Raw genomic sequence first — 26,818 nt, 5'->3', positions numbered from 1 at the left:
ACTAAACCAGACGGATGCACTATGTATCCGTCTGAATTTGAAGCAGAGCCACGAGAGTGACATTTTGGTAGTTGCCTTCCACCTAGGGGTGTAAACGAGGCGAGTTCGAGTTGAGTTTTGGTTAATCGAGCCGAGCTCGAGTTAATTTTGTGAAACTCGAACTCGACGAACTCAAAATATCAAACTCGAGCTCGAGCTTAAAAAATAAAAAATAATTATTTATTTTTAAAAATGAATAAAACAATAAATTTTTTAATAAATAATAAAATATTAGGGATATATATATAATTTTACTATTAAAATAAAAAATAAAAAATATATATATATAATTGAGCTCGCGAGCCAACGAGTTTAATGTTTTTGAGCTCGAACTCGAGCTCGATATTGATGAGTTCGAGTCGAACTCGTATTCGAGCCGCTCGCGAGTTCGATTCGCGAAACACCCCTGCTGCCACCCCACCAAAGTCTTCGAGACTTGTGGTGGCAGGCAGCCCAAGAGCCGGTGGTTTCTGAGGATAAGGATATGTTGGGAACACAAATAATTTAATTCTTAGACGACAAGCTTATCAGTTATGCTGACCAATTGACGCCCCTCGCCGGTCCCAGTCCCTGCAGCCCACGTGCCCCGACGCTGTCGGGCTTCAACCTTTAGGACGGCTGAGGAGGCCTTGCTTCAACCATTAAATAAGGATTATTTTACCTCAATATTACATATATGATGTCTAATAACCACCAAAATAAATTTTAGGAAAGTTATAACTCCTTAAAAATTATTATCGATACTATTTAATATTTTATTAATATATACTAATATAAAGCAATTCAGCAATTTACGCAAACAATTATGCCATTGAGCAACCCATCCTGGGGATGTTGCTTCTTTCTTCTGGCGGACCAAAGAATGCTACTTCTAGTACTCAATTTGTAACGTTGTTCTTGACTCTTTAGCAACGCCACAAGGCCGTGAATGTTCAAGAAAGAAAGAAATCTGTGGAGGTTAAGATGCATAAGAAAAGATCAGGTAGTCTAGTATGACTAAAATTTTTATGTTTTCTCTTGGGAGTTTTTTTTTTTTTTTTACGGTGAAAAAAATAACATTGTAATAATATTTCTTTGAGACGTGATATATGTGAGTGTAAAAATAATTGTCGAAGAGATATCTATCTAGTGACTAATGTTTGAGATACGAGGAGTCATAGAGATCTTGGGTTCAAATCTTCTGTGTCCTTCCTGATTTTAAGTCACACTCCTTCCTTGCTAAAAAAAATTAAAAACAAAAATGTGAGTTAGAAAACAATTAGCAAATTTTGTTTGGATTTGAATTTTTTGTAGAAAAATCACTGCGACGATTTGATATATGTGAATTAAAAGGTGATTAAAAAATATATTTATAGAAAACGTAGCAATTATTCTTTGAAAATTTGCTTTCCAAACAAAGCCTAAATTGTATTAAGGTTTCATTGTATTTAAAAAAAAAAAACCCAAAAGGTTTCACAACAAAACTAAACAAGCAATCCAAACTTCGTCAAGGACTCGTTGAAACTCAAACAACCTTTTACCTGGCATCGGTAGTAAATGTCAGCGAGATGCATGTTTAGAATTTACAGAGTACAATCACTTACTCTATTCTCCACTCCCCCCTCTTTCTTCTTTCTCTCTGGCCCAATTTTTTAAAAAAGCCTAGAATCCAAGTGTAACACCGATTGCATAATTCTCATCCATCTTCAAAGGCTTCCCTCTCAAGTCTCGACTATATATTAGATAGAGATCCCAACTCTCTTCCTTAAGCTACAGCCAATTAAAAAACCCAGCCCTTTAACCCAAACTTTTGCATCCTAAATGTTCATGAATTTTGGTTCGTTGGGCTGGACTACAGAAATTGCAGCCCAAATTTAAACTTTCTCCACAGCCCAATTCTATAATAACCGTATATGGGTCAAAGTGAGAAAAGAACGTCGTCGGAGCAGGGTTCGCCGCCATTCCCTTCCCCTTTGCCGTTCCGATTGATTTCTGATGCAAAAAGCTCTCCATTGGAGGTGAATTCTTGGTTACAAAAAAGAGAGAAAAAAAAAAACCATGGCTGCGAATTTTTGGACATCATCTCACTAGTAAATTACTAACTCTGTTGCCCGTAATTGTTACTATCATTTCTCCCCGTCCATCACATTGAATTTTCTTTCGAGTTCATTCTTGTTTTTGTCTTGAGCCTTCTTTTTCTTGATTCTTTAGCAAACAGCTTTTGGATCCCGAAGAGGTTGACGTGGTACATCAGATTGACAAAGAAAGAGGCATCAGTATTGAAGATTTTAAGCTCATCAAGCTGCACATGGCCAATTGTACCTTTTCCTTCTTACTCTTTTCTGTATTTGCATTAATATTACGATTAGTTAAGCCTTTTAAGTTCTTTTGGTCTTAATGAGAATGTCTGAAATCTGTAAGAAATACAAAATTTCTGTTGCATAATTTCTGTGCATTGATTTCCATTTTGTCATGCTGTTGTAAAATTTTGTTTTCAAATTGTACTTTGAAGATATCTACTTTTTAGATACCATTGTTTGATCTCAGCTCTACCGTTCCAGAAATGGCTTTTCCTGTATAATTGGGGACAACATATCTGCTGTGTAGAATCTGGACTTTTCTCATTGTCTTAATATTTGCATTCTTTTTCCAGATATTGCAAAATTGGCTCAAAATGTGAAAGTCAGGCAAAGGTGTGATCTCATTTTTTTTCCCTGTTCATCAGATTTGTTTGTTAAGTCTTTTTGTTTCCTACTAAATCGAATCGGCTGTCATCTAGACAAATTCATGTTGGCTTTTATTCTGTCCTGCATCTCGAAATTACTCAGTCCTTTGTCTCCCCGTAGGTGGCAGTTAAGCTCATAATCTGTCAAAATTTTGGAAACTAAATATCAGTTTTCAAAGAAAATTTTGAAGGAAGCATTTTCTATATCTACCTTACTTCAAAGGTCTTTAATTTATTTCCATGATGATTGCATACTGATCTCTGCTCCATTGGCCAACTTTCAGGGTGGTGGCTACTGCCATTACATACATGAGACGTGTCTATGTCAGGTACAACTTTTCCTATGTTAACTGAAAGTAATTTGTTCGAATTGAAGTTCAGTTAAGATGCATCGATTTCTGAGAAATATTCTATCTTAACTTGCTTCATTTGAACACTTTATTTGCTTTCATCCAAGCCAAACATTTAGACATCATGTTTGTCATAGGCTTCTATGTGCTATATCGGCAGTTACTTGCCCTCTCTACAAGAGCAATAAAAATGGAAAAGGAGAAACAAAAAATTCTTTAAACGAATGCCTCCACAGTTTTCAACCAGGAAATAACCAAATTTAAAGCTCACTGAATGAATGATCTTGTTTTCTCAGGAGGGCATTGACTGAATATGATCCTCGTCTTGTTGCCCCAACTTGCTTGTACTTGGCATCAAAAGCAGAAGAAAGCACTGTACAGGCCCGTCTCTTAGTATTTTACATTAAGAAATTACGTAAGTAGCTCGAATTGAGACTGACAGCGGATTGCTTTCTGTTGTTTTAATTGATTTGCAAATTGCTTTCGTCTGAAGCTTGTTTTTATAGCAAAGTATGTTGTCAACTTATAAGAGTTCGCTATCTGTCTTTGCAGATTCGGATGATAAGTACAGATATGAAATTAAAGACATACTTGAAATGGAGATGAAAATTCTGGAAGCCCTAAATTATTATCTTGTTGTATTCCATCCATATCGTGCATTGTCTCAGTAAGTATGCGTATAATTATAGGAACCCTATGTTGCCCAAGAAAATTCAGCTTTGTCAAGCTTTGCATTCTCTTGTACAAAGATGCTTGTGGGCCAGAATTTTATCTCTTTTTCAATTAGTTTTTGTATTAATTCTCAGGATTTGGATAGACTTGCATATTTAGCTATGAGGATAGATGTTGGAAATCTCATAATGATGATGTTGCTGTTGCATAAATTCTCATACGCTTTGGAAGCCCATGAGTTGGATATGTATTTAGTCCTCTAATCCTCGAGCTAAAGTAAATAAATTTACAAATGAGGATATTTGTATTCTTAGCTTTTCTTCTGTTATTTTAAAAAAAATAATTCTGGCACTGGGACTTTAATAAAATTTTGTTGAATGTAACAGGTGAATTACAAAGCAGGGCCACTTGAATCTAACAAAAATAGATGCATAGGCTCAGCAGCACCCAGAATTGGACAAACAAACCAGAATCTCTAGGATGTTTAATTGACCGTCAGAGTCCCAACTTTTAATTTTCTTCTATCCTGCAATCAGTTTTGACTTGCTATATGGTGATTTAGTTGTTGAGCGTCAGCTGTATTGTTGATAAGGAAAGGCTAAAGGGTACAACTCAACATCTAGAATAGCTCAAATTTCATACTCATCATCTCCCTCTCTTTCCATTTGAGGATGTGTGTTTTTTTTTTTTGATCGTTAGTTTCCATTTTGCTACCTATATGAACTAATTTGAGCTATGTCTTGCCTTTTATTATTGTAAGTGCCACATAATGCACAACATCTTCAAAGACCCCAGTATTGTTTTTACTGGGAACAGCTTACAGTTGAATGATTTAATGTTCATTGTTATACATTTGTTTCATGACAATATTTGGTAACTTTACTCATTGTCTTCCCTGGAACTTTACCTGTCAGGTTGCTGCAGGATGCAAACATGGGCGACACAACTCAGTTAACTTGGTAACTTAACTGTTTATAGCTTGTCTAATTTCCGTTTGTTATTTTTGCAACTTCGAATGTGTGGATGTTCCATTAACCTGTTTTAACTTGCATCTGTACATAATCTTTTAATTTCTATATATTGACTTGATGCAAGTTGTAGAGTTCCTTCTTCCTGCTGCTCAATTGTCAACATCTCTTGGCATGTGGTTTCTATTTGATAGAATGTGTAAATCAAACCATTCATTCTTTCATAGTGTTCCAGTAGTAAATATAGGATTAGGGTGGAGTTTAAATGTGTAGTATGAAAACCCAGTAGGTGGATTGGTCTGTTTCGAGAAATAACTAAACAGGTACCTAAGTTCCAAAGTAGTCCGTCTATTCCCCGAGGATATAGATGAGACATTTTCATATAAGAATGTCATCTATGGACAAAGTTATGATGAAGTTCTTTTGTGCCTCTGCCATTTTTCTTTCCAATAGAGAAAAGGGAAGAAGAACTAAATACAGAGTACATGCACTTCATATGTTTTATAATGTGAAGTCGTTGGTAGAAATGGAGAATATATTGTGAAATAATTGATGATATTGGTTTAAAATTTCTAATGATACAGGGGAATTGTCAACGACACCTATAAGACGGATCTGATTCTTGTACATCCTCCGCACTTGATTGCACTAGCCTGCATATATATTGCAAGTGTGCTTAAAGATAAAGAAAACACTGCCTGGTTTGAAGAGCTTCGGGTTGATATGAATGTGGTAAGTCCAGTGCTTTTTTTTTTTTTTTTTTTTTTTTAAGTTGACCTTTTCATTCATCTATTTTATCTGTGGATGCATCAGTAGATTAAATTTTCTATGCATTTAATGGCATCAACTAGTTGCATTTAATGGGCTGAACCCAGTTTTGTCCAGAATCCTTGGCATTGTGAAACTAAACGGTTGATCTGTATATTATGCAGTATCTCAACCATATCAGTACGTGTAATCCACAGGTACCACCCAAGTTAGATAGATGCGGTCCTTCTTATGTTAGAAAGTAGAAAGTTAGATCTTTTGCAGTTACTTTGAAACTTCACAAGCACAGACATATTTCTGCCAATGCAGTGTTTCTGGAAAATGGTTACCAACTTACCAGGTGACAAGTGAGCCAAGTTGGATAATAGCAGTTTTATTACTCAACCTATTTGCTACACGAGAATAGCATTTGGAAGCATTGATTTCATAGCAAAATATGAGCAATAACATTTTTTTTTGGGTTATTTTTGTTAAAGGTGAAAGAGATGCAATACCCACGCTGACAGATATGGTCTAGTAGCATGAAGCATGAGTGCTTGTGATTCAAATGTTGCTTTCAATTTTGTGCTCTGATTAATAAAACATGTTGGTTTTGGCAGGTGAAAAACATTGCAATCGAGATATTAGATTTCTATGATAGCCACAAAATGATCACTGATGAGAGGGTGGCTGCCGCAATGATCAAATTGAACAAATAAGAGTCCAACAAACCCATCACTCCTGCTGTTTCCGTTTGTATGGACTGACGCTAGGTACAGATGATGCATTCAAAAGAAGGCTGGAATAGGACTGAAAAACGAGAAGGGACAGTGTCGCTCATTGATAGTAACTGCTGTTTTTGTTTGTATGGACTATTCAATACGGTTGATGCAGTCAAAAGAAGAGCGAGTAAATATGAAAAAGAGAAGGGACGGCGCGCAGCTCATTCTTGCTGCTGCAAGTGAAGCTTCGCTTAGAGTTTGGGTTTTTATGCATATAAGGCAGTGCTACGGTTGAATGATGCTTTCTAGAGTTGTTGTTGTAGCCTATTACTCGCATCGTAGATGTTAGCAAAAATCTCGGCAGGTTGTTCACGACATTCTCTTTGTATTCAAGACTCTTAAATACTGGTGCTCCTAAATCAAGAGTCGAGTATTTGAGAGTGCTCCTAAATCAAGAGTCTGGCGTCAAATTGATCCTTCTGAAAGCGTTATTTCCGCTGTTTGTTTAACTTCCTTTGCTAAGAATGCGAACTAAGCCCATTTGATTAGATATGTAGGTGATACGGCTTCCAGACTGCACTATTTTATTGAAGAATTCATCTATGTTCCAAAACAAATGAACTGGTGCATTATTGTTTGATCATACAAAAGTCCCCCGCCCCTGCCCATGCCTCGGAAACGAAGGACAAAATAACCGTTTAAAAAACAGAGGGACCTCAAGTCAGCAACTCAAAACACTTTTTACTCTACAAACAAGATGAATGTGGTGCTACAAGCAAGTAAAGGGGAAATCTTGATCATGCATCGACCAACTCCTGACCTTAAAATCACCTAGCAACTCCGGAAATTGAGCGCTCTCCTACTGATAATTTCTTGGTTGCTGATCATTGTTCCATCCGATTCTTCCCCTCTTTTCTAGATTGCTTCTTGGCTGCACAATAGTCCATTTAAGTTACCGTCATGTTAGTTAGGCAAATTTTGTGAGAATTCGAATTGCTGAGCAGTAAAAAAAAATTTTTTTCTTTTGGTTGGGGGGCTGGGGGGTCCTTAGGGAGGAGTAGCAAGTAATTAAGGTTGACCTAGTCTTCTCTTAGCTTCAGAGTTTGCAAAGAATTCCCTCCATTCATCAGTCAGAACAAACACTGGGTCTTGTTCCTCATCTTCCTCTTCCTCCTCCTCCTCCTCCTCCTCCTCCTCCTCGTACAGCTGCTGATGTTCCTCTTCTTCCAGTTCCTCATCCTCCTTGTGCGCCACGCCTCTGGCCGAGTCACCAACGAAATCAATAAAAGAAGAGGCAATAAAAAAAACATTTTCCAAGGTCATAGCCAGCCACGAATATGCTTAAAAATCCTTGCAAACATTAATAATAAACATAATCTCACCTAAGGAACTCAGTTGCAAAATGGGCTTAAAAAAAATCCTGTTATAACGCTCATTTAAGATACTTTTACTCTGCTAAAAATTTTAACCTACCAATTGGTTTTTTTTTTTGTCCCCTTTTTTGGTCCGTGGGGAGGGGGGGGGAGAGGGAATTTATAATGGAAGAAAGACTTACTGGGTACTAAACTCGGATAGTTTGGAGCCGGAAATCTGAGAATTCAGAGTGGTTTGGGGTGGATAAAAAGAAAGGGCGGTTTGTGGGTGGTTTTGAGATGGGGGGTGGGAACGAGCGGAAGCACGGCATGCGGGCGAATGATAATTATTGAAGCCAAGCATGTAGCTGTGCAATGGGCATTGAGGCAACACGTGATAGTAATGGTGGTGATGAGGGAGCGGATGGTGGTGGTGGTGGAATCGGCGGAACTGGCAAGCAGTGGGATCTGGAAGCCGGGAAGGTTCCATCGCGGCGATCGTCAAGAGCAGTGAAAAGAGACCCTTATAATAGTCTTCACTAAACAAATAGGGTGATATTTTTTTGTGAAAAATCAATAGAGAAAAGATCAGAAAAGAAAAAACTGGCCAAAAAAATAGAAGAACGTAACGGCTCTTTCCTTCATTGGTTCGGTCGTCTTATTATCTTCACTAATTACAACTTGTGTGTGTCATTAAAGTCTTGATTGTAAATTTGCAGTTTTTAATTTCACCAATTTCGACTTTAGAGTTTGGACGATTTCAAGTAGATTGTTCAGAACTTCACACACATCCTTATTTCCATGTATAAGGAGATTTACTACAAGTTTGGAGCTACTCCCTCCCTTTTTTTATAACTGACGTTTAAAGTTTTGCACATTAATTAAGAAAAATTTTTCATTGTTTAAATCTGTACACTACTTTCCTTTTGTACCCTTATTAATTGTCCAATGAGGGGCAGATAATACGGAGGGGCAGATAATTACTAGGGTTGTTACAAAGAGAGAAGCAATAATTACTAGGAGTAGTAATTAAAAATCCTATATTGGAAAAGAGAGATAAAATGATAAAATTGTGAAAAAATAATTAATACTGTATGGGGATTATAAAACGACAGATAAAAGTACACTGGAGCAAATTTCTTAAACGTCAGTTATAAAAAAAGAGAGGGAGTAATATTCTTCAACTAACTCTCTATGTTGCATAGAATTGATAAAAAAAAACGATCTACTATTCCTCGATTTTCCAAACCCGTAAACCAATGGGGAATGCTCAACCCTTCATTAAGACTCTATAACCAATGGGGAAAAGTCCTACTTTTTGCATCTCTTCCATTCCGACTTAAGGTTGGCAATTGTTGAATATCTTTACAAAGAAAGTGTAAATATATGAGGGTGAAGTTTGGTGCAAATTTTTATTAAAAGGAGATTTTGCCAAATTGACTAAAGAGATTTTACAATATCAACTCTTGATCTAGTAACTTTTTAGAGCTTTTGTTTGTTAAAAGGTAGTTTTGAGCGTTTCATTTCATACAAAAACACATTTTGTTTTGTACCAATTCAAAAGTAGAAAAACAAAATGAACAATACTATTATGCACCAAGAAATAGCGCTTCCTTCTTTTTGGATGTCATTTTTCTTGATTTTTTTTACTCACGTAAGACGATAATCATAACCATACCCTTTATTTTTTACTATAATTTTCCTAAGAGGGCTAATCAGAAATTTAACAAAAGTGTATAATACTTTTTATTTAATTGATGTGGTCAAAATTCAAAAGGACATTCCCCTCGTGGAATAATAACAGACATCAACATTTTACATTCCCATGTACAATAGTTGAATGAAGTTGTACATTATCTATACTTTATACAAAGGGAGAGGGAGAAGTTGGTGAAACATTTTTGTTTGTATCAATTTATGTTCTTTCTAAATTACCCATGGTACCATTCTTTCAACTAATATATATATATATATATATATATATATATATATATTTCAAGTTATTTAGTAAATCTTAATTTTTATTATGAATTACTACTAAATAATTATTTGTTTAAATATTTTATTTTAGTGAATTTTCTGCATTTTACTATTAGAACATAAAACTTAAATCTCTTGAAAACGATTTCAAATATACTCAAAAATTTTGACACAAATTTCTTTTATTAGTTACACAAACATTTGTGTGTGTCCTCAACACTAGTGTGTGTTTATATATATATATATATATATATATATATATATATATATAGGGTACGATATGAGTTGGTAAAATTATAAGCTTCATTCATTCATGTTTATCATAATGATAACATTTGTATAATTTATTTTAGTCCAGTCCAAGGGACGGGGAATCGATGAAATTTCTCATCAAAAAAAGTCACAGTTAAAACCACCACAATTAAAGTGATAATTGGACCCTTGAACTCTCACTCCCACCAACCAAGACGTTGCCCAAGAGGCTGTTGGCCCCTGAGTTCCGTGTATTCCATCACTTATTGACAGTTTACAAGCTAAAATACCATACAAAATCACAATTCACATTAGTGGGTTGGTGGGCTGTACGACTTCGTTCCCCCGTTGCCAACGTGCGTCCAAATTAAAATGGTCCTACGTATCAAATCGCCTAATCGCCTAATTGCCAATTGGTTTGGTATTTAGTATTTCCCCTTACTCTTCTTATTCCAGGACCAAACTCTAAAGCAACAACAACTGCTGTTAAATGACCAGACCACCCCCTAAGGCCAATGCAGCACCGCCACCAAATCTGTAGTGTTGACTCTTTTTTGAGAAATCCGTTTAAAAGCACACCTAGAATATGAAAATTAGCTCCTAACCAACCCCCCGGCCGCTTGTAGAAAGAGCAATCTCAGGCGGACCCACATTTCCGATGAGGAAAATTGCAAGTATTTCTAGTGTAAGATGGGGGAACGAAAAAAGAATGATAATATAGTACGAATTTCTCAGTGCCTCTGGGCTTCCACACATTCCAATATCAACGGCCACCCTACGTTTTTATACGGAGTAGCCGTGTATTAGCGATTGTTGCAAAACAAGATTTGTTAGCCAGCACAAATCTCTCACCCCTGTCCTTTGTTTCTTCTCCTCATCCCTCCCAACTCAATAACAGCCCTACAATCCCTTCTTCCTTTTTGTCTTTCCCTCCATTTTTTCTCGCTGCCCTGCAAGAACTGCTAACCATTTGATTTGCTTTGATTTTACTTGCTTTGATCTGGGTTCGTTGTTTCTTTTGGCCAAAGTTTGAATCTTTTGGGTGAAATTTTTGTGGGTTTTGTTTATTTATCTGAAAAGTTTGGAACTTTGGATTTGGATTGGGCAGAATCCTAAATTGGGTTGTAGTGGTGGTGGGTCAATGGGAGCTTTAGATGAGGGGCATTTCAATGCAGAGCTAGAGAATGGAGTGAACCTTGGGGGATGTGTTGAGCTGGGTTTAGAGGGAGGAGAACCTGAGATCCCTGCCATTGAGGATGCTGTCAGAGTCCTCTTGCAAGGTCTTGGTGAGGATATCAATCGAGAAGGAATCCGAAAGACTCCTCTCCGTGTGGCCAAGGCCCTCAGGGAAGGGACTAGAGGTGAAACTTCTTTGTCCTGCTTTTTTTTTTTTTTTTTTAGATTGGAGTTTTTTTTGGGGGGGGGGGGGTGGTGGTCTTTGTTGATTGATAGTAGCTGATGCAGATCTCCATATATCAATATATATATTTTAATTCGTATATGTGGATATTCTGCAATTACTATAACGAGTTTACTTGCTTCACTGTTTCATGTATTATCATGCAACCAGCAGTTGGCGAGGTGTTGTTTCTAGTGGCAGATAGAGTCTGTGCTGTGATATTAAAACTTTTTCTCACCGATGCTGTAAACAGTGCAGCAATAGCTTGTGTACATACCTTTGTACTTGTAGATAGACTATCTTTTACGATTTGCAGCACTGCTCTATTCTTTGGGGGTTAATGTGGAGCATTGCTCTTCATGCTGCATTAGTTTTCTCATTGTGTAGTAACTTGCGGAGATTCGCATCAGTTTCTCAATGTATAGTAAGTTGCGGAGATATACATCTGGCATTTAGCTTATATGATTGTGTGAAAGGAAGTAGCACTGAGTTAGCTTGAACTCGTTAAAATAATTGCAGTGACATTTCTTCTTGTTAGAGTATGTTGTGGTGAGAAACTGATGCAAATCTCGTTTTCTTTTGTCCTATTTCTTTTTTCCAGAGCATTTACGTTTTCAAATGTTTTTCTGCCAATTGTGTCTTTATCGTTAGGTCTCAAATATGAATAATTGAAGAATATCCGACTGAAGAATATCCGACATTGTTATAATTTGAGGTACGATGAGCAGGAATCTGATTAAACCTCTCCCTGCTTTGTCCAGGCTATAGAGAAAAGGCAAAGGACGTTGTCCATAGTGCGTTGTTTCCTGAGGTTGGATTGGATAATAAAATTGGGCATGCTGGGGGAGCTGGTGGGCTTGTAATAGTTCGAGATCTAGATCTCTTCTCCTACTGTGAGTCTTGCTTGCTTCCCTTCCATATAAAGTGTCATGTGGGCTATGTTCCATCTGGACAAAGGGTTGTAGGTCTTAGCAAGTTCTCTCGAGTAGCTGATGTTTTCGCAAAACGCCTCCAAGATCCACAGCGTCTAGCAAATGAAGTCTGTAAAGCCTTGCAGCATGGTATCAAACCAGCAGGTGTTGCTGTTGTACTCCAGTGCTCACACATTCACTTTCCCAAATTTGAGTCAGCCTTTCTTGATTCAAACCATGAAGGATGGATAAAGTTACTTGTAAGTTCGGGTTCTGGAGTGTTTGAAGATGGGAAAGCTGATGTTTGGGCCGACTTTCTCAGCCTCTTAAGGTTCAGAGGCATGAACACAGTGAATATACATGCTAATGGCTCTGACCAGTGTTGGTGCCCATCTCATTCTTTTACAAAGATAGCTCCAGCCAATTCAGCAATGATGAGTGCTGTAGCTTCAATTCTTCGGTCTCTTGGTGAAGACCCATCAAGAAAAGAGCTTATAGGAACCCCTGCTCGCTTTGTGACCTGGCTGATGAACTTTCAAAATTGTAATTTGGAGATGAAGCTGAATGGGTTAGTTCTAAATCAAAGAGATTCCATGAAGCCTAATGGCGGCGATATCAGCTTTGGTGAAGAACATTTCTGTTCGGAGCTGAATTTGCCATTCTGGTCCCAGTGTGAACACCATCTACTTCCTTTTCATGGTGTTGTGCATATAGGCTATTATTGTGCTGCGGGTGGCGTTCCAATTGGAAGATCCTTGTTACAGTCAATAGTACATTTCTATGGCTTCAAACTCCAAGTACAAGAGAGGCTCACCAGGCAAATTGCTGAAACTGCGTCATCCCTTTTGGGTGAAGATGTAATGGTGGTGGTGGAAGCTAACCACACTTGTATGATCTCTAGAGGAATTGAAAAGTTTGGCAGCAATACTGCTACAATTGCTGTCTTGGGCCAATTTTCAACCGACTCTACTGCAAGGGCTAAATTTTTGCACAGCATTCCAAACTCTTGTCAATCTGGATTATGATTGCCAGACGCTGGAAATGTGGTATTCTTGTCACGTATAGTTCCATTATATGCCTGTAGTAGATGTACGCCAATAATAGTTGAGTAGGCCTTTGCTTTTCCGCTTCTCAGGCATGGGGTGGAAAATCTGCATGCATATTCATTCTCAGTAAAACAACTCTTGGAGGTTTTTTTTTTTTTTTCTTGGAGCGAGTGTTGGGAGTTTCAGTTGGTCCTGAAGTTCCCGTGAGGCTGCAGAGTTTCAGTGCAGGCGCCTTAACAGCATTTGTTTCTTTTCTCCACCTTTTAGTTTTTGGAGGAGACTCTTTCACACGCGAAGGCTTCCTATTTTTGTTTTTCCTTTTCCCTTTTTTAAAACTTTATATTTACCTTCATCTGTAACAGAGATGTGGCCTTGTGGCCTCTAATGTACCAGTGACTGTTGTCACTCCAGTTTTTGACCAAAATATCCAAATATCCTCCCACTTTTCTTTTATACATTTAATGAAGTTTCGCCTTGCGTTGCATCCTCTAATGCTGTGTTTTTGTCCTTACTTTACTCGATCTTCTCATCTTGGGTCTTGAGCAGTAGATGGTAGCATCTCACCTATGAAATTTGGTCAAAACATCTGTTACATTATATTCCAGGATTCCACTCTAGCAAACTCTTCCTCGCGTTCTGCAGTTGTGTCGACGTTCACTTCTGCTTCATTTATTGTGAATTCAATAATGGTGGACACAAGCCACGTCCAAAATCTGATGATTTCTAGGATTGGGCACGCAATGTGATAAATGGTTCGTGTTTATCTGCTAACTTTGAGTAGGTTAGACGTTCCATGGGTAAAAGTTGACGTCTGCTTTAAGCGACTCCAGGCCGGAGGAGCAATGCAGCAAGAGATCGCTTTGCTCATGCAGGTTTGATTCTGTTGCATCTCTCTTTAAGGTTCTAAGGAGCAGGTTTGCAAAATTGAATCTTTAAGACAAATTCAAGATTCTCCAGAAATACAAAATGTGCCCACATTTTACAACCCGAGGGGGGAAATTGCCGTTTTGGTTGACATATTAATTGGAATCCACAGCCAACCGCACCATTCAGAGCTTTCGAAGGTAAAATCAACAATACTTGCAGACGGCTGTCGCATATATATATATGTACACACACACACACAACGATTCAGAATACATACATTAGTAGCTTCTATTAACATGACGCGGTTGACAAAGTGAGATCCGTGAACTAATCATAGTCCACGCCCAACCACAAGTGTCGAATTGTATGCCAATCGAAAGCAACGTGTGAGGGAGGAGGCGCGCTGTGACGATGAAAACATCCACTCTGCATCCACGCAAAAATAATTCCAATACCAAGCACCATTAACAGCAACAGATATGCCCGGAGAGATGTTGTATGCATCTGCATGACATTTTCAACTTGCGTCAGTATTCAGCAAGTAGACTGGAGTTCATGCATTTGAAGGGGGTGCAGTTATCCATAAACATAACATCAAGAGAGGAATCATGCAAACATGACTTCTGAAACCTCATGCCACCCAAATGCTCTTAAAATGGGAAAAGTGGAAATAGAGAGACACATGTAGACCCTTCCATGCAATTGTTGACAAGAATCTCAGACCTTGCCGGCATTGGGAGGAAGATTTTTATCAGCATGCTCAAGACAATAGCACAAAAGATCAGCTATTGTCAACTCAGTTGCTGAGTCATTGCAGTCTGCAAAAACAACAGTCGTCGAGGAACTAATGAGCTAAAGGTTTATTATTTATCAAGTTCAATAACAGGAAGACTTTCTCAGCAGATCACCAGCAATGTCAAAAACTTGCGTTTTTGGTGGGATGCCCAACAGCTCACCCAAGTAGACACGTACTCTAACACGATCGGAAAGAGCAAGCAGATCTCCATGAGTAACGACAACAACAGGCTTGTCATCTGTCCAGAGGGAAAAGAAACCACTTCAAGAGAGGGGCAGAAAAGAAAAAAGAGAGAAAATGGATAACAGTTTAATCAATTTTTTGAATGGAAATCAAAGTAAATGTGTTGGGATCTGTCATCCAAAAGTAACCAAAAAGAAGAAAAGACACTACTGAGACATGGTTACTAAAGAGTTAAATGCGTCAAGGAGGTGATGTAGCTGTAATGGCAATGACAAAGAACTCGTTTGTTGGTCAAAAGTTTATTCTGCATCCAGCAATATTTATCTTCTCCAAATGAGAACGAAGAAGAGACACAGCATAGCATATATGAGAGCTGGACAAAACAACATGAGTTCTTGAGAAACCATACACAGCCAATTATTTGACTCTTAAACAACTTCCCCTTTCAGAGAACTGGAAACCCATGGTAGTTACAATTTCTATTCCAGGAAGGAATATTCCCAATAGGTAAATGCAATGCAAAATTCAGTGTGTTGAAAATTACCTTTAAATGATAAGTATGGATTGTTGAACTCTTTAGCAATCATTTGATTGTACAGTTTTTTCCCTTCATCGTAGCTGTCCATCGATTCCAATACTGAGAGCCCATTAACAACCATTACAACAAAGTTAACCACCCTGGCCTTACCAGAAAGGTTACCATTACGGCGAGCTTTGGATTTAATGGTAGCTTTTACAATTGCACCATCAGAAGGCCTGACAAACAAAATATGTCAGCCAGAGAGTTGCATAATGACCAGATTCTAGAACCTTTCAATAAAAATATGCATCTGCTCAGTCATATTAGCATGCATACAGATTTACAACACAATCTTTTAGACCTTTTAACTAGTTCCCCATTGCGAACTCCCTTTGTCATCCATTGCTTGAAGATTTTCGTGTTTTCAGATGAATCATCAGACAAACAACGAGTATCATACAAGCAGAAAGAATTTGATCCTCTTGGGATTTCATACTCCTGGAGGAAATAGGTCCCTTCTCCAGCAGATGAATTATCTGGCAAGAAGAAGCAACATTTAACCATGAAACTTTGGTCAAATGATGTCAAGTTCTACAGAATTGCATCTAAAGAAATTGGACATAACTACGGAAAGTACATGATACTTGAGCTCTTTCTGGTGCAAATTTGTCATTCTCAAGCACCCGGGATATTTTGTTTATGAGACTGCTTTTTCCAGATCCCTTAGGACCAACTAATAGGAGTGATGTTATCTCTGGCACATGATAGTCCCCCAATTTGCTGCCACCAAACTTTCGTATCCATGAGCCTGGAGTATAACTGAGAAAGGAAAGAAACAACTTCAGCAGCACAAATGCATTTTGAATCTCAGTATTGCTAGCTCAAGTACATTGTGCTGTAGATACCAAATTATGTCACGAGTAAGAAGCAGACTGTATTCCTGGTATTGAGTGATTAAAATTGCCATACTACAACAGAATCTTCACTTCATTGAATAGTCACATGAAAGATGGCAAATTTTCGACTGTAGTAGATGCACATGGATCAAATCAGCTAAACGAGAGAAAAGCCCAAGGCAAAACCTGATTCAGACTTAAAATCCGTCATCCCATACAGAAAACCTTCAGTTCATGATTTCGACGTTGTGATTAATGCTACATGATAATTCCGGGCAAAAGTATCATTCATGACGCAATGCAAGTTATGAATTCTTCATTAACTCCAAAACTTTGCACTTTCTCAAGTATAATCTGGTTCTCCTTTAATTTATCAAGAAAGCAGTAAATGGTTATGATTTGTAAACTCCAGAATGATAATGGGAAAACAAAAAATGAACATATCTACATCACCATCAAACAGCAAGGCATAATAGGCCCAAAAGTCGCATTTACTAAATGTTACCTCAATATTCTATTCTTGGCCTCCTCCAAACTCCCAGTCCGACGCTGCAGTTCCTCATAACTGCCCAAGACTTCAGCGTAAATGGCGCGTATGCGCCTCTGACAGGCCTCAAAAGTCACTGACCTGGAAGACTTTTGATGACCCACGTCCCCAAATTCCCCAGAAAGCAAGCCAACCTCCTGGTTTAACACTGACTCAGTCTCCACCTTGGCACCCCAACCGTCCTCACTGAACCCAAATCAAACTAGTCATCAGCACCCCCGTTAGAAGGAAAAAGAAGCGAAATTTTTTTTCTCTTCAAGCGATCAAGAAACTAAAATTACCAACCTTAGAAAAGTAGGTAAATCAAGTGATGGATCTGGGAACTCAGACTCACGATCCAAGAATGATACGTCTTCTGCAATTCAAATACTACCAGAATTAGAATTTTTACTTTCACCTCTGAAAAGCTGTATGTAGATGATAAAAATACCGGTACCAGATGACAAATTGTTGGAGAAAATTCTATCTCCGCCCATTGATGAATAATGATTGCTTCCTTTCCTCCCCGTCTACGTGTTTAAGGAACTGAGACGGAGAGTGGCCTGGACTCCCACAAGAGATTGCTTCCGCTAGCTTGCCAGTTAAGCTTTCAATTTAAAAGAAGTTTCTGTCACTCTGTCAGCACTGATGAGCTTATCCGGAAAACAAAAAAAATAAAAATAAACATTTACTGTGCAGTTAGTTTTTATTTTAGTGTTAATTAATCTGCAGTTGCGTTCGCGTTGAGGGCTAGTGCCACGTGCACGCACTTTTGACGTGGCAGTACGTAGTGGTTTGGAGTCCTAGGTTCAGAGTTCCGACCATTTTGCCAGCAAAGATAGATAATTTTGATGACCTCATCATGGACTTTTATTTATTGATATGAGTATTTATATTGGCGCAATCCTGCTGCTAAATTAAGGTTATGTTTGGATTGTATTTTTCGTTATTTTTTTATAAAAAAATTATTGTAGTAATTTGATATATGTGAGAGAAAAAGATGATAAAAAAATATGATCACAAAAAATGACAATATTTTGCGACGAAAACAAGCAATCCAAGGCTTTTACATTCCAATTCCACTATCTATAGCAGATATATTCCCGCAAAAGGCTTCTGGGTGGCACCTGCCATCTGGTGAAGGTGAAGGTGAAGGTGGAGTTGGGGCCCTAGTAATGCAAGTGAATGGTTAAGAATTTACTCATTCACAGCACAGATTTCCTCGCGTTAGGCACAGTTAATAGTAGCAAACAAATTTCGTTATTCGCGTTAGGCACAGATTTCCTCCCCTAAGGTTTTTGATAATTTTATTGAATCCCCTGAGATTTGAAAAATTATACATACCTTCTTTATCATTTAAAATAATAATACTACCTTTAAATATTTTAATGAAATTCTCTTGTTTGTTTAGTATGCTTATACTTAGAATGACTTTAAAATTATTTTTCATTATTTTTCCTTCTTATTCCTTTTTATTTTAATTTTTTGCCAATAAAATTGTAAAATTACCACTATTATCTCTAGTTTTTATTGTAACCAAATATCAAACTAATGATTTTTTTTATGAGTTAAATTTATAGGTAATCTGATGTATTTTACTAATCTTTGTTTTCTATTTTTTGATATTAAAATTAACAATAAATAAAAAAGAAATTGCCTAAAATCACTACTAAATTAGGATAATCTCACTACTAAAAAAATTTGTAAACTTTGAATCAATTATTTCAATATTTTATTTCTATCTTATAAATCTAAATCCATGATAAAATACCATAAAAAATATCCTATAATAATAATAAAATTATTATTATAATTGTTTATCAGATAGTAGGTATGAACATGAAAAATTCGACACCTTTTTCTTTTAATTACATTAGATAATCTTATAATTCTATAGAAAAGTAAATTAAAACTTATTATACAAGGATATTTTTGGATATTCATTTAAAAATTTGACCAAATCGATATTATTTTATAATTTTGTTACTAAAACTATCAAATTAAGGGAAATATGTGTAATTTTTAAAATCTCAGAAAAGTTCAGTGAAATTGTCAAAAACATTAGGAGAGGTTTCTGAAATTATCCCTAAAAGAAAAGAAAAGAAAAAATGGACGCAACCACCCAAATCAGCATCATTAAAAAGCTAGTCATATTCATTTCCAAGATTATAGGCTTGCCATCAATTCCCAATTAAACATCTTCTCTTGCCACTCGCTATCAATGTGCAAGCAAAGAAACAAAACAGCCGCGCGAATGTTACTGCAAGCATGTTGGGTTGTCAAAGATTAGACATTAGCAAAAATGTACAGACTGTGAATGGTTAAAGCTGATCAGAAAATTTTTCTGCTTTACTATTTCCTCTATCATATTTCATTTTGTATAGTGGGTTGTAATATAATTACATCATCAAAATTGCATTGCTGTGCTATTAAGACCACAGCTACTCTTGGATTCACTGGCAAAAGCTCTCCCTGCCCGAGTGATCAGCTAAAAGACCAAATCATTTTCCCTTCCTCGGAAACTCCTCCGTCTCTGATCCCCATTGTCAAACATCAAGGTCCAGTGCTCTTTAGCAAAAATTATCCATAGGCAGAGCAGCAAGAAATTTTCCAAGGGAGAATAGCATCATCCTCGCGTCAAATGATGCCCGCACAAGTTCACCAGCAGCGTGCCCACAGTGATGTCTGCCGTGGGCTGATTCATAGGTGTGCCGAAGAGCTCGTTCATCACCCTTTTTTTTTTTTCTCTCTCTCTAGCCCTTCGACCCTCGAACTCCAAAAATTCCTCACTATAGATTATCAGGAAAACAACAAACCAATCCACTCTGGCCTGTGCCTCCGGATTCATTTTGGAAACGGTTGCAGCACAAGGGAGCATTTAGCAGATAGAGGTGCCAAACAAAAGTATGCCACCTGGTGCTGCATCAGGGGAAGCCAACTCAAATTTATACTAACTAGTAAGGAATGACATAAGGAAGCGCAATAACATCTGCAGATTCTATCCGCAAAGCCTCTGCCCATACCTGCTCTGATTCCTCAATCACTGGGGAAACATATTTAGGATTCTTTGCCTGGTGATCCTCCCTACTGAACAACCACTTCTGGTCATCAACATCAGACCATTCTACTTTAGGGAGAGAGAGTACCTGACTCAGATATTTGGCATCAGGATGTGGAGGCTTCAGGTACTTTTCAACAATTTCCTTGTCTTCTAGACAAGCAGAAGACATTTCCATAGAACATGCTTTAGGTTTCTTGAGCTCCACTGATCCATTAATTTTTGATGCTCTCTCATCCAATTTAGGCACCACAAAGCCATTACTCCGCGATCCCTTCTCACTCAGTTTAGGGATACAGGCTCCTGCCTGTCTTTCTGCTGCATTTAGGTTGTTGAACTGGCTGGATCCTAACTTCCTCCCATTTTCAGCAACTGGCTGCATTGATAAAACCTTTGTAAAATCCTTAGTATTGTTACTAACCACCCCCTGCTCCAATTCTGTAAAGCTCCCAACAAATTGACATGATTCCGAATTTCTTCCAGTTCCCGATGGGGGCTTCAAGGATGAAGGGCTGTCACTGGCCTTACCATGTTTGCTGACTGCCTCCTGCCTTTCAGAAGCTATATTAATGGGAATCTGTGTCATTTCCAACTTCCTGCCATTTTCAACAGGCGAAACAGAGGACAAGAACTTGGCATTTGGCTTATGTTTCTGCAATGTACTCTCCTTCTCCAGATTCAACTGGTTGCCCTTACTAGAAGATTCAATTGTGTTTCCAGTTTGAACGACTTGACAAGAGGAAGATACAAGTCTTGGCAATTTGTTATTCTGAATCTCATGGCCTGTTACAAAGGTCAACGTTGCACAGAAGATTAGAAATTGAGCGTAACCCATTGCCCTTAAAGCAGCTAAAAGGGAAGCAAAAGTCATCTAGCTGCTGGGTTGAACAACCAAGGCTGTTGTAAAGGCAATCTTACGTTGACAAATTGCAAGTACCTTGTGTATCCATGTACGTGTGTGCTGCATGCATCAGTTGTCCCAGAGAGGACAAGGCATCAAAAATTTAACAACTGAAAACATTGCAAACCTCAAATAGCAATGCTTAAGCAGAGTATACAAGACGCTACATAGAAGAGGTGCCACCAAGTAAGTGCCACAAGTTTACAATTTTAACAAAAGAAAAACTCACCATTCACACATCCATCCATTTCAGGCTCCTTTCTTTTTCCAAGTATCCCGTTCTGTACATTGGTCTCCTTGAACAGATAAGAACCTTCATCATTTTTAAAATCTCTAGCATTATTGTCATGTTCTCCTAATTTACTAGGCATTAGGCTAGAAAACTCCTTTGCCTTTTCCTTCTCCCTTTTCCTATTTTTATCCTTTGATTTGCTTTTCTTTTCTCTATCTCGGCCCTTTTCTTTGTCTCCCCTACCATCAGCACCCTTGTGTTTTTTCGAATCCTTTCGCTCCTTTTGCTTCTCTGTAACCTTATCTTCTTGGTAAGAACTTCCTTCAATATTTTTTTGAATTTTGGGAGGAAAATTATGAACAAAACCATTTGCAAATCCAATGCCATTAATTTTGACAGTTTGCCCATTAGGTATCCTATTTTTTTCTCTCTTGTCCCTGAATTTTTTATTCCCATCATCCAAGACACCAATCTTGTGCTCCAACACTTTCCCTGGTGGTGTGAGATCTCTATTAGTGATTCTTTCCAAAATCTGCAATTCTTTTGCTCCATCGTCCTTCCTAACTTTGTTTCCCAAATCAACAAAAAGTCTAGAGTCCTGAGTCTCACCAACCTCTAAGCCTGTTAGACCAAACTTCTCACTGTTTTGATGGTCTGAGAAGGCTACAATTGTCTTCTCGTCGGAGGTTTTCTTCTCTTCTTTATTGCTACTTTTCTCCTTCTTGTCTTTGTGCCTGTGTTTTTTGTCTTTCTTTTCTCTGTGTTTTTCACTGCTTTTTTCTTTATCCTTTTCTCTTCTCTCTTTCTTTTCTTTGTCCTTCTTGTCCTTCTTATGCTTCTTCTCTCTGGGTTTCTCCTGAAAAAACATTTATAGAAAAATGTAATGAAGAAGAAACAACAGAGCCATACTACAGCACACTGCATCTAATTAAAGAACCATAAAAGCCAATAACAAAGATCATTTTCAGAGGCAATAAAAGCTACCCAAGATAAGACATTGAAAAAGGGAGAACAATCTTAATGAAAGAAAAAGGAAACCAACAAAGACTTAAACAATGAACAACTGTTGACAAGCTCTGCTTAGTCACCTTCTAGCTCCTGTCTAACTTTTAATTAACAATCAACCAGAGTTCAAGCAAAACACACTTTCAGTAAATGACTTTGTCAAGAAGTCAGAGAATGCAACAATGTCAGCAAGTATATGCTAATTGCTTTTATACCCACATAGGAAATATGGATACATATGACTGGAAATTTATGGCGCACAATGATTATGCAGCTGCGACGTCAAAGAAAAACAAATGCTTACAGCTTTGGCATTCAACCCATGTTGCAAAACCCAAACAACTAAGCAAGAATATAGTCCGTATAAAGCACAAAAATATCTGGAAAACTTTAATTGGAAGTTTCTATCCTAGCGACATATTCCATTTAATACCATGTGCTGGATGTGTCATACTTAATATCCTGATAAATAAGCGAGAATTAAAATAGTTATTGTGTCTGACAGAAGAAAGTAAATAGTAACACAAACAACAGAGAAAAAACATTAAGATATTGCACAGGTAGTCCAGCTTACCTCTAGGTTTACACTTTACACAGAGTAAAGTACTATAGGAAGTTCGAGTGTTATTCTGACTTTCAATCTTATACGAAGAAGCTTCCATAAATGCCCTAAAACACAACTCTAGTTAGCAACACTGGCACCACTAACATCTTACTTTTCACCGTAAAATTCCAAACATAAAAGTTCATGTACATCATGGCCTCCATTTGGCTTCTAGAGAAGTAAACTTGGTTACACGATATTTTCTGCTCCCAACTCAAGCCTTAGTTATTTAAAATGTAAACTTTTGTTATAGCTGCACATTGTAGTAAACAATGCAGAGATTACGGAAATTGACAAAAACTGAAATTACATGTTTGAGAAAGGCTCCTACGGTCATGTTGGCAAACACAGCAGGCGGAAACAGGAAAATCAATCAATTCGAAACATTTATCGTACATAACAATGAAAATGAGCATCCATTCCTCAGATTTTCAAAGACATGCGGTGAACATTCAAAGAAAGGAACCGAAATAGTAGATATACTCTGCTCAAATTTTTAACTAACCTAATCAACTTCTTTAACAGATGACCAATTCATAGCACAAAAATGGTGTACTTATGAAGATTATCTTTATTTGTATTTGCTTCACATATGACTATATGAGGCACATGGTACACTGAAGAATACATGTTTAATATAGGCCCCCACATTTCAGGTGACAAATCCCTGACATTAAATTACCATAGAATGCCATGTACTAAGCATCAAGTTTATTTCTTATGTTTTCAAGAAAAATAAATAATAGAAAGCAACCAACAGATTGGGACAACCATAATAAACTTGCCAAACAACCACCAATTATGTCACTTCCAACCATACAAGTCTTGCTTGCCCAACCATACAAGTCTTGCTTGATTTGTAGTATGATCCTATAACTTCAATCTCATGAAAGATGACACTGTTGATAAACCGTCATGCAAAAGAAATAGGTAGACAATGCCATCCAAAATGAGTACTGAACTGCATTAGAAGATGACAGCCAAAGGAAACTAGAACTATCCAACAGACGAAGCGTGCTGACAAGTACTCTACACTGATTCACCCAGAAATGCACACGAGTTGGCAAGGAAAACACATCATACAGAACAGACAATTCTTATATATGAAGCTATTTACTCTCCAGCCGAGAACAGAACATTCAATCAAAGAAGGAGAAGTACACCGCTGCCCCAAAATTGCCAGTCATTCACACATTGCATTGCAATAACCAAACTGGTAGAGGAAAAGGTAAAATCTTACCCAAGCATCAGGGATATTAAGATACCCCAAGCTTGTAGTTCATAAGATTGTTATAACAGTCATCAGATTGTTACATGTATTCAACTTTTTCCTCCACCTAGGTATATTATCTTCTTGCTTTGAAATGCAAATGAGAGGGAAACAACATCAAAGCCCCTAAGCTAAACTTGGCCTGTGAATTTTTGAGACAAACAAGTCCAGATTTTTGGAAATTAAGATATGATGAGTAAAGTAGTTCCACTTGTTAAGTGGCAAGATGCTGTACCAGCTTACTATCTGACAAATTCCAACTATCTTAAAAGATCATGCATATAGGGCCATAGCCTGACAAATTTATCAACTACTAATCTGGTTAAGAGAAAATCATCATCAATGGTTCAAAGTATGTTGCTTCTCCTGCACAAAATTATCATCTTCCACAACCTTAAGCCATGTGATAAACAGGTAACAGATGCAATGCCGCAAATACGTTATACCGAAGCAAGCTTGCCCAAGTTAATTCAAAATGATCCACAATACTACTATTACTCCCTTTTCTTCATCCAAGCGATTTATCTCAAATTTCACCATAGGTCTGTCTGAGATTCCCCAGGAACCAAATGATATAGGAAGAGCATTTGAATTCAGTGTTTAATGCATTCAATAAACGCAATGCTACCAACATGAGTAGAAACCAGCTACAATTGGTAAAAGCTCTTAAGCTTGTATAAGAGAGTAAAACCTTTAGTAACAAGTTTGCATCTTCATCAGGCCTAGTCTTCTTTTCATATCCGGGAGGTGGAAATGGAAAGCAGCGAGACATTGCACGTGATTAAGGAAACAGCAGAATGGGAACTTTCCACCAGTGGTAGAGCTTCCCTTAGTTTCTGCTTGTGCTGTTCCAGAATGGGAACAGACCACAGATAAACTTCTTGCCCATGTACCATATCCTTGCTATCATTTCCAGATTGGGCATTAATCCATGGTCTTCTTGAAAGATCCCCAAACAAAATTTCCAGAATCCCAGCAACCGGATCCTCACCTCTACTGGTGGTGAAATAATAAACCAAGATATTGGTGAATAATTTAGATAAACTACGGCACTGAAGTGCACAACTAATGCACTGAACAAAATTGTCTCAACCTGAATCACACGTTGAAGAATCAACAGGTCCACAGCAATCTGATCCACAGACAATTCTACTAGAGAACTACACCTGCCCATCATCCAAAACCAAAATCAGGGCCTTTTTCCTGAACCAAGAGAAATATCAATAATTCAAACAACAGAGGCAGCAGTAAACACCACAACCTCAAAATGCAAAAACCAGTTAGTTCTCTCCACCCCCTATCCTAATCCGAACTGATATTCAAACAACAGAGGAGTTTCCTCAACTCTTTAGACGGTTCACAGGGCCAAAACTCCAAACTAGAGCTACAGAACACGCACTAGCTAGTCTCAAAAAGACAAAAATCCAATCTTTTAACCGAACAATGTTGGAGCATACCACAATCTAAACTACTACAGGAGACTCCTTTAACCCAGTAATCCGATCTCTAACCATTACTCTGATCATAACCCTATTTGTTCAACATGGGCAGTTCGTACTCAATCCAACAGATCAAAACCTAACAAGATCAGTCAAGAAAACCATCAAAATGCAATTCCCATTCATTTAAAAGTGAAAAGAAAAGGGACCACTTAAAAATTCATTAAATAACAAGAAAACATTCTTAAGTCGAAAAATTTTTTACAAGATTGAAATCAATATTATTCTCTCTCTTTTTTTTTTTTCTCTCTTTCTTCTCATCAAGAAACCATTTAGAAAACAATTCCAAAGATTTCCAAGAAGTACCATTAAAATATTTATTCTTTACTGGTTTTAAAATACATAGGCATTGTCAAATACACAGAGAAGATCAAGAAAAAAAGAAGAAATAAAGGAAAATCTCAAAGTGTCTCTCCTCTTCTTTCCTCTTTCTTTCTACCTCTCTTGCCCCCAATCCAAAATATACACAAAGTGGGTTTTCTCTGTAAGTGAGTTTTTTGCTTGCGTTTGTTTCTTCTCTCCTCAGATCCTCAAAAAATCTTTGCCGCAGTTCTCGTACATGGGTTTTGCCCAGAAGAAAGGCCACCCCACCTCGCGGATTTTAATCCCAAAAAAGGGGAAAAAAAATTGTGCCCCCGGGGGGCAAGCCCCTCTATTTATAAAGGGTGACCAAGAGAACAAGAAAGAGGTAGAGAGGGAGAGGTGGGGAGAGAAACGTGTTAAAAAAAGAAGGATCCAGACGCATACGATGAAGGGTGGTAATGGGTGGCCAATTGGGAAATAGGAAACCATTCTTCTGTTTCTGTTTGTTTTTGCAAACCTACACGTACATTTTTATTTTATCTTTTATTCTAACTTTACTCGTTTTTTTTTTTTAACACAGGGGTATCCAGGTCAATTCTTACGGGATCCGACTAATTTCCTGTGGCTCGGGCTCGACGCTCCAATCCAACCCGAACGTGATAAATGTGCGGAGAAATCTAGTGGAACGGAGACTCGAACTTGAGACTTTAAGGATCAACGGTAAAAGACGCTACCATTGGACCATTCACGCGAAGCTATTCTAACTTTACTTCATTCAAGCCTTTTAACATTAACCTGGCTAGGGTACAACAGTTGCATATGCAAATTCCGTGTCACCTCACAAAAGTCACAACTCGCATCTGCATATGGGCACGCAGCAGAGCAAAGGTATGTGCATTAAGGTAAGATGTTGCAATCTTGGCTTTCAATCTGTCAAAGAGGTTAGTTAGAGGCCCCGCGGCAAAGGTCGGATATATGTGGACCAAAGCTTTCAATCTGATAAATCTTGGCTGTTT

At 37.7% G+C, this 26,818-nt stretch overlaps 5 protein-coding genes across 14 annotated transcripts; 2 read left to right on the top strand and 3 right to left on the bottom strand.

Annotated features, from left to right (window-relative positions):
- The first annotated feature begins 1,947 nt into the window (after positions 1-1,947).
- Positions 1,948-6,679, top strand: LOC113732594 (cyclin-C1-2-like). Its single transcript, XM_027258487.2, has 9 exons — positions 1,948-2,108; positions 2,230-2,336; positions 2,672-2,711; positions 3,028-3,072; positions 3,390-3,508; positions 3,646-3,760; positions 4,680-4,724; positions 5,318-5,465; positions 6,101-6,679. The coding sequence occupies exons 1-9, from the start codon at positions 2,077-2,079 to the stop codon at positions 6,197-6,199; spliced, it is 750 nt and encodes a 249-aa protein (XP_027114288.2). The 5' UTR covers positions 1,948-2,076; the 3' UTR covers positions 6,200-6,679.
- A 126-nt stretch (positions 6,680-6,805) lies between these two features.
- Positions 6,806-8,101, bottom strand: LOC113732600 (uncharacterized). The gene is made up of 3 exons (XM_072081128.1): positions 7,758-8,101; positions 7,282-7,460; positions 6,806-7,133 (listed from the first exon to the last, which is right to left on the bottom strand). The coding sequence occupies exons 1-3, from the start codon at positions 8,042-8,044 to the stop codon at positions 7,087-7,089; spliced, it is 513 nt and encodes a 170-aa protein (XP_071937229.1). The 5' UTR covers positions 8,045-8,101; the 3' UTR covers positions 6,806-7,086.
- Positions 8,102-10,248: 2,147 nt separating this feature from the next.
- LOC140037088 (GTP cyclohydrolase 1-like) lies at positions 10,249-13,566 on the top strand. Its single transcript, XM_072081108.1, has 2 exons — positions 10,249-11,147; positions 11,947-13,566. The coding sequence occupies exons 1-2, from the start codon at positions 10,928-10,930 to the stop codon at positions 13,119-13,121; spliced, it is 1,395 nt and encodes a 464-aa protein (XP_071937209.1). The 5' UTR covers positions 10,249-10,927; the 3' UTR covers positions 13,122-13,566.
- A 641-nt stretch (positions 13,567-14,207) lies between these two features.
- LOC140037089 (uncharacterized) lies at positions 14,208-17,566 on the bottom strand. 2 transcript variants are annotated; one of them, XM_072081111.1, is made up of 9 exons: positions 17,388-17,565; positions 17,237-17,306; positions 16,910-17,137; positions 16,146-16,327; positions 15,870-16,044; positions 15,533-15,744; positions 14,918-15,043; positions 14,733-14,827; positions 14,208-14,513 (listed from the first exon to the last, which is right to left on the bottom strand). In XM_072081111.1, exons 1-9 carry the CDS (start codon positions 17,425-17,427, stop codon positions 14,337-14,339), a joined length of 1,305 nt encoding a protein of 434 aa, XP_071937212.1. In that variant the 5' UTR covers positions 17,428-17,565; the 3' UTR covers positions 14,208-14,336. The 2 variants fall into 2 exon arrangements, 1 of the variants encoding a protein (XP_071937212.1); XR_011841048.1 differs by having other exon boundaries at positions 14,392-14,513; positions 14,938-15,043; positions 17,388-17,566.
- Positions 17,567-19,258: 1,692 nt separating this feature from the next.
- On the bottom strand, positions 19,259-26,260 carry LOC113743271 (uncharacterized). 9 transcript variants are annotated; one of them, XM_072081102.1, is made up of 6 exons: positions 25,939-26,260; positions 25,458-25,578; positions 25,094-25,166; positions 24,692-24,996; positions 21,119-21,977; positions 19,259-20,771 (listed from the first exon to the last, which is right to left on the bottom strand). In XM_072081102.1, exons 4-6 carry the CDS (start codon positions 24,770-24,772, stop codon positions 19,885-19,887), a joined length of 1,827 nt encoding a protein of 608 aa, XP_071937203.1. In that variant the 5' UTR covers positions 24,773-24,996; positions 25,094-25,166; positions 25,458-25,578; positions 25,939-26,260; the 3' UTR covers positions 19,259-19,884. The 9 variants fall into 9 exon arrangements, with proteins under 9 accessions (XP_071937203.1, XP_071937184.1, XP_071937202.1 ...); XM_072081083.1 differs by having other exon boundaries at positions 25,262-26,260; XM_072081101.1 differs by having other exon boundaries at positions 24,692-24,993; positions 25,262-26,260.
- Positions 26,261-26,818: the final 558 nt, after the last annotated feature.

The sequence above is a fragment of the Coffea arabica genome, chromosome 1c (genome assembly GCF_036785885.1).
Source record: "Coffea arabica cultivar ET-39 chromosome 1c, Coffea Arabica ET-39 HiFi, whole genome shotgun sequence".
NCBI classification, from domain to species: domain Eukaryota; kingdom Viridiplantae; phylum Streptophyta; class Magnoliopsida; order Gentianales; family Rubiaceae; genus Coffea; species Coffea arabica.
The sequence above is the reverse complement of the archived record's forward strand: the minus strand, read 5'-3'. Positions and strand labels throughout refer to the sequence as shown.